The following is a 12,178-nucleotide window of genomic DNA, read 5'->3' as shown; positions in this document are numbered from 1 at the left end:
TATTTCTGACTGTCATTGATGGTCGGGACTTCTTGGAGGCCAGGCTAAGGAAGCTGGCACACTTACAACACAAAGTGTGCCAGAACATGAGACAGAATTCAGCTGTGCTACGAAAATGACTGTCTCCATGCCAATGTTCTGGACTCTTGAACTATCAGGCAATGTTCTGGACTCTTGAACTATCAGGTGTGTGTTCATACCAAACATTCAACCATAACAATCTTAGTGTTGAAAATAAAGGGGGGTTTACCCACTTTGTGACTACTCTGTAAGTAAACCTATAAAGTCCGGCCAAAGGAAACTAAACTAGCTGGAAAGTATGATTCCAAACGCGAGAGGGGAAGCAGATAGAACACTCACCAAACCACCCTGTGGGATTTTGCTTGTATGGGTTTGCTTGTTGTGTTTATTACTGCTTGATGTGTTGTGTTTGTGATTTGTCTTACAATTCGTAACAAACCTGTCCAAAGGGGAACAAAGAAAACTGTCGTTTTGGACACTGTTGCACATTCTACATAACGCCCTCGATATAATACACAATGCCACAAACCATTCAGTTACATTTTCTTTATTATATAATACCATGTATAATAATAGTAATACTATTGTTAGTGAATACTGTCCTGATTACTGCTGCGTACATTTGTGCTAATTATAATATTTTAGGGATGGAACCGATTAATCGGTACTCTATCGGTATCGGCCGATATAGGCATATCTGTTTATGGGTAAAATTACAGATTATTTTACTGATCCGATATATCAATAAATATCTGATAAATTAGTGCAAAATTCTGCCATTTTGTTGTAATTTTTATGAATAGCCTCCATGCTCTTTCTAAAAAAGTAAATGTCTAAATATGCAACTTCTTTTGCACTGCAGTCACCTTGAAACAATTTATTAAGGAGGTCAATGAACCTTTCAGGTTCTTCAAGAACAATTTCTAATTTTATATCTGATCGGTAGAATATCTGTTATCGGTACTTTATCGGTTTTTGGATAAAATTTCATATCGGCCCATCCCTATAATATTTACTAAGAAGATCAATTTAATTGAATGGCCAAAAAAATTTTACTGGTTTACAGACAAGTTTATCTACTAATCTGACGTGACTAATACTTTCCTGATATATTCTCTTTGTTTATATAGTATATGATGGCTATTTTTTTCATTCTGTACCCTTACATAATTCGTAAAAATCTCTATGTATTTTGGTGGTGATGTCACTACGTTTGAAACTTCCATTACTGTTTCCACAGCAGATCATTTTCACAGAACCAGTTTCCTGACCAAAGTCTCGTCACCCTTATTTTGCCAATGAACATGCCCAGTTGGTGCATGCGCACTTCCATCCATGGTCTCAGCTAAGGCAGCCAGACAGTACAAAAGTCTCAAATTAAGGCATTTGTTACTTTTCCTCATGGGAGTTACGATATTAAATGTAAGCAACAATTCCTCTTTTTACAAACTTCATCAGCAATAAATTGGAGAAATTGGATGTCTGAATGTATTTTCATGCCAGAAATGTAATGTCACTGACTTTCGTGTAAAACTCCCATAAGAAAAGAGTATACATAGAAGGTCAGTGTTTCTATCCACAGAAGTAAACGACAGATCAGGGACTGATTGACCCAGCCTGTAGCTGGTCTGTGGTTATGTATTAAGATTTGCATTCATTTGTTGACTGTGCACACTAAATTGTCCCATAGTAATGCTACTGCTGCTTATATTATTTACATTACACCTAGCTACATGTATAAAAAAAAAAACATCACACTGCAATAGTCCTTCACTGTGTGAATACATTTGTAAACTTTGTATATAAATATGATTTAATTTTACGTTATAGGATGAATGTTTTCCAATACCTTTTTGGACCTGTAGTTCCACATGAACAGACTACACATGAAAACATAGCACATAACAAGACACAGATGAATTATTCTTTCCGATCATATGAAAGGAAATTTTCAAATACCAAGCTATGCTGTGAGTACTTCAACAATCTACATGTTCAAACATACACAATCTCCTTATTTGACATGCCCATTTATTTACATGGAAATATTTTTTTCTTCAATTTGCATTTCGTTTTTTCTCATTTTACATCACCTTTTCTGTCTCTTTTGGCTAATTGTGATATTAATGATGAATGGTGATTAGACAAACCTGGAAGAGAAAATCACAAACACACATGCTCACATCATGATGGAACCCTCAGTATGCCTACAGTCTAAGACACTCACACTTATGAATTGCCTTGTATGTAAACATCTACACAAGGCCCAGACAAAGAGTATGTGATCTGACAGTACAACCAAAGAGCTTACCTATTCTATCTCAAGTCATGCAGGGGTTGCCCCTTGACCATCACAAATTTGCTCGCAAGTATCTATGTGATAGGTTGTACGGACACACATTAAAAGCAGAAATATTTGTCAAATAAATGTCAAAATGAAAATAAATGTCTGATGAAAGGCGTGTGTGTTCTCCTGAAACGTCACAAACAAAAAACTGTTTTCTTATGCTTGTAATAACCGTAAACTACAGGAAAATAATTCTATAATGCAAGCAATGCGTACATACAAGAAAAACTATTATTCATATTTGTTATTTATACTAATAACTATTAAACTAAAAGAAAACCCACCTCATCATAGATTGGTGCAAGCTGCTTGCAGTGACCACACCATGGAGCATAGAATTCAACCAACACATCCTTGTCCTTGTCAAAAACAACATCATCAAAATTATTTGATACCAGAACTTTCACTGGGTGTTTGTCCCAATCCTCAGGCTGCTCTTGTGACAGGAGATGTTGCTATCAATGAAGCAAGTTGTTAATTCAAGCACATGGTAATCTTCAGTTAACAGGTAGAATGAAAAAAATATCACCTATACACTAATAATGCTGCATATTAAAATAATTAATTGTTACTGATTCTTGGCCATTAAACAATATTTATTTTGATTTTATTTATTATTATTAACTAAGGTTTAGAAGACAAAAATAATTTTAAATGCTTTCGTAATTGATTAAATCTAAAAAACATGTTACAACATAGTTGAATTCTAGTTTTTCACAAATATATAATAATTCCATGTCTCTTTTGTGAAAACTTCATTAGTCTATCAATTTCGGTGATTCAAGGAAACTTGAATAAAGCAATATTTTTTTGAATTGCACATGGAATTATGTATTTGTGTAAGAAGAAAAATTAATATTAAAAATTACTAACATCTAGCATAGAAACACAAAAAATAACTGCTTTAATAGCCATTGAATACATATTTGTTACATGAATGATAACTTCTTTTGAGTATAAATTTGTCTATTTATGGTACAAATTAAATTGAAATAACACAATGGTGTATTTGTTTCTGTATAAATGAGATGACTCTACAGTAAGATATTCCCAGTTGGCAGACACGGAACTGAATGTCGAGTAAAAAGTATTTTTCTAACTTTAGGGTGTTTTTCTGCCTCTTTAGGCTCATCAGGATGTTTAAGACAAAAGTTGATGAATACACTATGCCCATGCCAGGAGACTGACTGGGATCATTGTTGGCGAGATCGTAAAGGGCAATAGTATCAATTATTGTGAATGGAGTAGTTACTTAATATCATTCAATAAGAAAAAAACTGTATTGTTAACAATGGCAAAAAAAAAGAAAGAAAAAAAACATGAATTATGAAACCAGAACATTAGCAAATCTGATTGAGATTTTAATTTTTTTATTCTTGAGAAGCAAAGCTAGCTGTATTTGAAAAATTTTAGTTTGATTTCAAGCTATTAAAGACACACCAAATCAAGAAAAACAAATACATGCAGTGTGTTTTCCGTAAATTCCCTTGCATATGCATACACATACCTTCAACTTTCCTTCAATGAAGTTGTCTACAAATGATTCTATGCTCTTGGCAGAGATCTCAGCGGTCTCTGGTTTGTATTTGGCCATGTCTTCCTCCAGCCGAATGAGCCTCATTGAGGGGATCTCCTCCTTCTTCATGCCGAAGAACTCCAGGATTCTTTGATGGTCATCCTGGTCTGTGTCGATTGTTACAAACAAAACCTGCAAGCAAAGAACGCCCATTGAGCCAAAGCTTTTTACTACAATTAGTGAGAAATATAAATTCAATGATTTCTCATTTACCGAGATCAATGAAGAACAGTTGAGACTGCTTTATACGTAACTCAGTTCTGCATAATTCTGTTTTATACGTAAATTACTGTAGGTCCCAGCAAAATATAATTTAAAAACTAATTCTGTGTTATACATACTAATTTTCATAAGATACAGTTGGTTTGTACGTAACCAAGCTACAATATCAATGTCACAAAAGTGGCAGTTTTTAGTGAGAGGAAAGGTTACACTCTTGACCAGATATTAAAATTTATTCAGGAAGTGGGTGCTAATCCACATAAAACAAACTGAAATAGTTGCAGATTTAGGCATCGCTTATACCTATGCACAGTCATTAGTAGAAGATATGCTGTTTTAGATGATTTTTTTTTTAAATTAGATAAACTATAAAACTATAGTGTTTACTGCAGTATTTCAGTGAAAAAGTGTTCACTAATAAAGTTCCAAATGTAATGTATTTAAAAATCAAACTTTTAGACTTGTTAATTAACCACTTTATGACAGAAATAACTGTATTACAGATATATTTATCCTCAAAATAGATACAATTAGTATTTTAATAATGATATGACATGGTATCTAAATCTGATTTGTGAGTACATCACTTATACTTATTATTTTCTCTTCACCTTGACATACGTATAACTCAGGTTCAACTGTATCTACTTTAGTTCACTGGGTAACTTCCAGGGTTGGCACGTTTAAAACAATTTGCTTTAAACACTTAAAACACACAGGTTTTGTAACTCTCTCTTTTCATTCATTTGGTGTCATTTTGTTTACTGTGCACAGAAAACTGTTCAGTGGCTGAAAATTTAAATTCAATTAACAAAAATATATTGTGCTGAATTGAATACCCATGGGCCTAGCAATTTTTTTTTCCAAGCGTATAAAACATTTTTGAAATTAAATATTACACGGATGAAACAGTTTTGTTCCTCACTTAATAGGTTAATACTAGGGATGGGACGATATGAAATTTTGGCCGATACCGATAAAGTACCGATACCGATAACCGATATTCTACCGATCCGATATAAAATTAGAAATGGTCCTAGAAGTACCTGAAAGGTTCATTGACCTCCTTAAAAAATGTGTGTTTCAAAGTGACTGCAGTGCAAGAGAAATTGCATATTTAGACACTTACTTTTTTAAAAAGCAGGGCATGGAGATTATCCATAAAAATTACACCAAAATGGCAGAATTTTGCACTAAACTATCAGATATTTATCGATATATCGGATCGGTAAAATAATCGGTAATTTTACCGATAAACCGATATGCCTATATCGGCCGATACCGATAAAGTACCGATTAATCGTTCCCAACCCTAGTTAATACACTGCACATAGTTGTTAATGTCAATATTTTGTGGCATTCATGATAAAAGGTCATTTTGAAAAACAACAGTAGATACCACGTGGACTAAGTAGGGCCTGGCAGCTATGGATTACTTGAACCTTCGTTCTCAGACAGGCTGCATGCGACATTCAAGACTAATTAGTATTAATAGATATTTTAAGAAGTTAGTTAAGTGTTTACCTTTTAACTAGGAATACAGTCCATCCTGGGATGATTAACAGATTCCTTATTAATCATCATTCTTAGAAAATATGCCTTCTTGGTATTGTGTTTTAAACGTTTTATTTGTTTAAAATATGTTTTTTCTGTTCTGGTTTAAAACACTGTTTAAAACCTGTTTAAAGCAAAAACAACTTTGTTTCTTTTGAAAAAGCAAAGTTTGCTAACCCTGGTAACTTCTGCAAGGTAGAAAAAAAAAGAGGATGTGGGAGCAAGAAACAAGAACAGGTCCTAAGTTGCTGCATCACGCAGTTGGCTCTCTATGTTCAGCATGAACCTGACTGTTCTTTGTTCAACTCCTTTAAAGGATCCGGAAACTGGCCCAAAAACATTTGGACCGGAAGCTGTGAAGTCAAGCACTTGGTTTTTTTAACACAATTTTATACAATTACCTTCAGCACTTGACCAAACATCCATTTCACAATATTTGGACTCCATGAAACAATTATCAGAAGGGCTGAGCGGACACCAATGCCGATCTATCAGTCAATAACAGTGGTATCGGTATTGGAAAGTATCAGTTTATTAACCAATATCGGCACATACTTTTTCAGTGTTTTGTCACGCAACACTTTCACAGTGTCTAATTATCTTCAGGGTTATGCAAAATTCAATTTTCAATGATTTTTACCAACATTATGTGAAAGAACTGTACATTTGCAATTACGTAACAGGCATCTTTTTACATTCCAATGTATTTTTTTTTAACAAATAGCAATGTATCTAAAGATATCTGTTTGGCGTTTACGTGGAGATAGGTAATTTACTCTTGATAAGTTTACTTTTCATTTATCCCGCAAATTTTCTTTGTGATCTACATGCCCGACGAAGCCATCAGACGTGTGGCAAAATCGATCAGGAAGAAAATTTGTGCAGAAAAATGAAAAGTAAGCTTATCAGAGTTAATTAAATAGGAAACCCTTGTAAATTGATACTACAGGAATGAATACTCACTCACTAATATTAATCAATATTTTGAACAATGTTTATAATTGTTACCATTTTCAAGTATCGGTAGGAATCAGTACGAGTATCTACTGAGTATCTGTTTAAAATGTATTGGCTCACCCCTTATCTTATTTCCTGCATCAAATGCTGGAGGCATATGAGCAGGGCCACATATATTTAGTTTTTGAGAGAAATATGAAACTTAAAATTGCATACTGCAATGTTCATTTTTGAAATGTAAAGAAAGCAAGCATTTACTTACCTTCTCCCTGTACTTCTCAGACACCTGCCGAGCATCATCCACATACTTGTCGTAATGGCCCTCACCCTTTGACAGGAACAGGAGGAGATGGCTCCTGATTTCACCTCCGAAGATCTTGGATGCTGTCTCATGGTTAAACTCCACAACCAGAGGCAGCGACTGGGATGCTACAAACTTCGTTACAGACTCCTCTGTAATTTCTCCTTCCAATTCACTCTTGCCTTCATCAAACTGGAATATGAGTGCATTACTTTATTATTGCATTACATGGGTTAAACATTCTGATTCATTACCATATTACAATTACAAAAGATGATGTAAATTAAAGAATTAAAACTTTGTAGCTACACATATTTCTTTTAACGTTTATCATCATTAAAAAAGATTCACATTCCTTATCTTCATTAACAAAGAGGGTAAAATATTAAACAAACATGTGCACAAAAATTTGCATACAAGTTTTTCTGGTTGGATCAGTATAAACATTTCAGTAGTACTAAGTCAGCCAAGTGTATAGAAGTGCATTTCAGAGTATGTACATTTCACATGTAAATTCCACGTGTAAAAATTGGCCAGTTCAAATATTACTGACTACAATGTTTATAAAAATGGACACAATGTTGCAAGTGTGAATGTGTGTTTATATGCTTTTTTTATTTTGTTTCAGTTTCCCCACATGCAGATTCAGGGAGCACAGGAAGGTGATTCTGCAAATATTAAAGCTCTCTTTCACATATACTGTTAATGAATGCCCCAATTTAACCATCCCTAGTCCAGTTTTTCAGAAGTAAATCTGATTAACCTGAGGATTATGAACTCTTATCTGACTTAATATTTAAACAAAATATATGTACTAATAACTAGAGCATACCTGCAGTGGTAAAGTTAAGATTTTGACATGTCCACCCTTAAAAGCTAGGGTCTTAATCAGAAAAAGGCAAATTAAAAACATGCATCATGATCTAAAAAACTGAGAGAATAGTACACCGGACACCAGAAATAGATGCATGCTATGGGCAGATACATGCCATTGTTGTTCAGAAATCTTCACTGTAAGCTTTATCTGTATCACTATGGGCATATTTAACTTTTAGCGGACGGATGGGATAAATATATCCCAGCAGCACGTGGCAGCAATTAATGTGTCACATTTTAAAAACTGCACACAATATTTCAGTTCTTCTTTTTGTTCATTAGCATGAACAGGGCTCGAAAAATCCCGGTTGGCAGGTCGTCATGGCAACTAAAAATTTCAGCCTGGCAACTGATCTTTTGCTGTAATATTGCTATTTTTCAAGTTTGCATGTACGAAATTCTGAAAACTCCAAGTTAAAATTGCACCACATCGTAAGTTGGCAAATTAGTTTTTTTTTATCAACATTGTCAACATTTCATAGAATAAATAATTTCTTACTCTTACTTGCAAATACTAAACTCACTTCAAATTATGTTCCTGTGTACAGAGTAGAGGTATGTCAAAGTTTCATTTAACGACAATTCAAAAAGCTCTTACCTTCTTGAACAGAATAACTTTATCTCCATCAACTTCATATTCCTTTCGGACATCTTCAGTGGAAGTTATTCCAAAGGGATGATCGTCATTTCCACGGGCAACATTCAGGAAATTCTGGGCAGCTTCAGAACTTTGATCCTGGAATGGAATGTTGTCCATTCTTAAGTACAGATGGGACTACAGTACATAGTATTGAACTGCTAAAATTGCTCATTGTACTTATTCTACCTTTTCGTAATACTGTTCTAATAAATATAAAGGCACAATACAATTCTATTTTTTTCAGCAAAATAAATTACTCTGTACATGCAGTAAACTGGCAAATGAATTGTCAGATTCACTATAAGCACAGCTATATACAAACTATTATATTATTGAAACTTATTGTATTGGTACTTTGCTGAGTTCCAAACTAAGCTTCAATAATTAGGTGCCCTTTGGCACCATTTAGGCACAAAAGTCTTTAAGTTAGCTGCCAAAGGCACATGTGAATTTTTCCTTTAATATAAAAAATATATTTTTCACTAAATTTAGAATCATGTAACCAAGGATATACTGGAAATAGCAACGATTTTAATATATCTTTACTTTCAGTATACCCATACCTTGAAAGGCAAATCATTGCATTTACCTATCAATTTTCATAAATCAATCACACTCTCACCATTCACTAATCGCTATTGTTTTGGACCTTCTCTTTTGGAACGGTGGCAGCGAATCATCACCATTGGTGAATGAAGTCCTATTTCTTGTAAGAAACAAAGTGAGGGAGAGGATGAGAGCGAAAGGGGGGGAGAAAGGGGACAGGGGGAGGGGGAGAGAAAGGTGAGATTGAAGATCCAGGAAGTGGAGAGTGCACGAAAACAGATAGAGAGACAAAGAAAGTAGAGGGAAAAAGAAAGATGAGAAAAAGAAGGGGATGAGAAAGATGTGGAGTAAAGAAGCAGAGAGCAGGAGGAAGCAGCAAAATGGAAACAGAAAGGAAAAGAGGAAGAAAGAGGAGAAGGAAAGAGGGCTAACTAGTACAGCATTAACGTTTAGCCCCCTTCAATCCCGAGGTATATGATACCTCACGGTTTTATTATTTGCACAACTACGCTTCAACCGACTGAGTTGCCGGCCGGGGTATAACCCGTGATAAAACTGTGCTTTGAGGTAGTGCCTTGTTTTTAGTTTGTTGTAGTTCCAGTAGATGGCAGTGCCTTGGCGAAAAAGTTTGTTTTTACTATGGGAATATGTCCAGACAAAGAAAAGATAAATTTTATGACATTGTCAAAACTTTCTTAGTTGTATTTAAAAAAATATTTTTAGATTGTAATGCCATTATTAAAGTTGAAATATGCAAAAAGAAAGTAAAATATGTTAGTTTTATGACGTAATTTCACCAAGGTTATCACATTTGATACCTCGGGACTCAACCATTACTTTCTTCAAAAATATGAAGCCGAAAGAGATCATAAGATTATTTTCTCTTGCTATTCAGGTGTATCAATTGAGAAGTTCTAGCAAGAGGTACACTTCTTATTTTAGTTTAATTGTTCAGAATACATGTGAAGTGAGAGTGTAGGTTATCTTGTTCTATTTCTTACTCTACTTCTCTATTAGGATCATTCTTTTCCTAATTGTAAAATACAAACAAATTGCAGAGCTGATACACCAGTACTCTTATGTTGATTTTGAACATGCCGACGATGAAAATGATAATGATTTAATTGTTCAAGAATAATTTTCAGGTGACTTTTTCATCAAGTGAAAATTAAAATGAACGTATGGACGAAGTGAAAGAAACTATGAAAATTTTGCAATTTTGGCAATAGATCGATAACCATAGTTTCAAATGAATATGTCGTCGAGCCTTTGGAAGATTGTTGACGATAGTCAAGGAAAGATGATGGGAATATTCAAGCCCCACACCCAGTGGTGGTGATTAAGGGAACCAAAGGGCATTTGCCCCCCCCCCCTTTTCTGTTCCATACTATGGCCTCTTAATGACTCAGAGAAAGTGAACTGTCCTTGCAGACCAAGATCTGACACCAAAGCACTGCCACATGTTGTGAAGAACTACATCAATATGGGAGGTGCTGATACAGGGTGTCCAAAATAAAAGTATATCCAGATCAAAGTCAATTTCAACATTGGGTATACTTTTATTTGGGATACCCTGTACTAGGTGGGGATTTGAGCAAATACTCAATGAGAGCACAAAAAATTGGACAGTCAGATTGATTCATCTCATCCATTTTGCATAATAATATGCACAATGACAAAGAAAGTGAAGATGATGATTCTATTCACAGGAAAAGAGGCCTCGAACACCAACACAATTGCCATATCTGTAAGCCAGCAGTCTCACTCACCACGGTATGGTGAAACAACAAAATAGTAGGCCAAAATGTCGCAATTCTGGATGTGATTGTTTTACTTTTGTACAGTGTGCTACATGCAAAGTGTTTCTCTCCTTTTCATCAGAAGGTAGTTATTATATTAATTTCCATAAGAAAAATATTCTCATCATTCATCAAGGTGAACTCAAAATTTTAAGAAAATGTACAAGTTTACAAGAATTGTACAAATATTGAAAAATATTGTTAAATTTTATGCATGTATGTTTTGTCCACAGTGGCGGCGATTGGGTACCAAAACATTGGGGGGGGGGGGGGCAACTTGGTCCCTTACATTGAAAGAGGAACATAAATTGAGAGTATTTGAAAATAAGATCCTTGGGGGGGGGGGGCAATGTTTCAAAAATGGGGAGGGGGCAAAGTATCCCTTGGTACATAAGGTTTAGCATATTGTGGGGGCAAAATTTGCAAATATTGAGGGCAACTGCCCCCACGTCCCCTATAATTGCAGACACTGTTTGTACAAAGTAATGTAAAATCATTCCCATGAAAATTGCAATATATCCAAAGGGTATTAAAATAGAGTATTTTAAATAAAAACATCACTACAGTCATTTTTGTCATGTATTAAATATCCTCATTGAGTCCCAAGGTATCGCATATGATACCAATTGTGAAGTAACATTGTCCTCATTGAATCCTGAGGTGGTATATTTGATACCTCTTCTAAAAAAAATTCTAAATTTAAGGGGGTGAAAACACTGCAATATTAGCTTTAGGTAGGTGGCAAATGTCCCAAAACTTCAATTTTTTGTGAAAAGTTTCCTAATAATTTGGCTTCGGGACTGAAGAGGTTAGGGAGATTGATATATGTAGGTTTGTGCAATGTGTCATGCTGCTATGGTCTGAACACTTTCACTAGGGTGTGAAATATCTTGTAACAAAAAAGTTGGTTTTGCATGGTATTAGCCTCAACATCAGGGCTGTTTCAAGTATGGTTCTAACGAAAATTTAACATACTGGAAACTAGGAATGGTAAAAATATGTCAGCCCTTGTTTTGTTCTGCAACGATTAGGCTAAAAAGTAATGTTCATAAGGGGCTCATATGTTTCAGAAATTAGAAGGAATGTTGGGGGGAAAAATTCACAATATAAATGTGGCAAGCAATGTGAATAAAACACATGAAATAACCGCTTTTGTTACACCAGTTAAAGTAGTGTAAAAAAATTACCTTGAAAAATCCAATAATTACAACTTCATGTTCTTCAATCAAGGCCTTTGCATCATCCACAGTTTCCAAGTTCTTTGCTGGAGGTCCAGTCTTCTTGATCAGCCAATTTACAATATCATCTGCAGTTCGTCCTCCTGAATTTGAAAAATTTG

General features: G+C 34.7%; 2 protein-coding genes across 3 annotated transcripts in view; one reads left to right on the top strand and one right to left on the bottom strand.

Annotated features, from left to right (window-relative positions):
• Positions 1–12,178, top strand: part of LOC145992014 (methyltransferase-like protein 22) — a 224,204-nt gene that overhangs the window by 26,531 nt on the left and 185,495 nt on the right. The window lies entirely within an intron of this gene.
• Pdi (protein disulfide isomerase) overlaps positions 1–12,178 on the bottom strand; it is a 70,127-nt gene that overhangs the window by 14,476 nt on the left and 43,473 nt on the right. For both annotated transcript variants that reach the window (XM_083128022.1, XM_083128023.1), the window contains exons 3-7: positions 12,027–12,160; positions 8,453–8,590; positions 6,940–7,170; positions 3,876–4,076; positions 2,653–2,823 (exon numbers count right to left, since the gene is read on the bottom strand). In XM_083128022.1, coding sequence (XP_082984148.1) covers positions 2,653–2,823; positions 3,876–4,076; positions 6,940–7,170; positions 8,453–8,590; positions 12,027–12,160 — 875 coding nt within the window. The remainder of the gene's footprint in view (positions 1–2,652; positions 2,824–3,875; positions 4,077–6,939; positions 7,171–8,452; positions 8,591–12,026; positions 12,161–12,178) is intronic.

Source organism: Lepisma saccharinum, chromosome 9 (genome assembly GCF_977018435.1).
Source record: "Lepisma saccharinum chromosome 9, izLepSacc3.1, whole genome shotgun sequence".
NCBI lineage: Eukaryota > Metazoa > Arthropoda > Insecta > Zygentoma > Lepismatidae > Lepisma > Lepisma saccharinum.
Note: the sequence above shows the minus strand (reverse complement) of the source record. Positions and strands in the feature narration are given on the sequence as shown.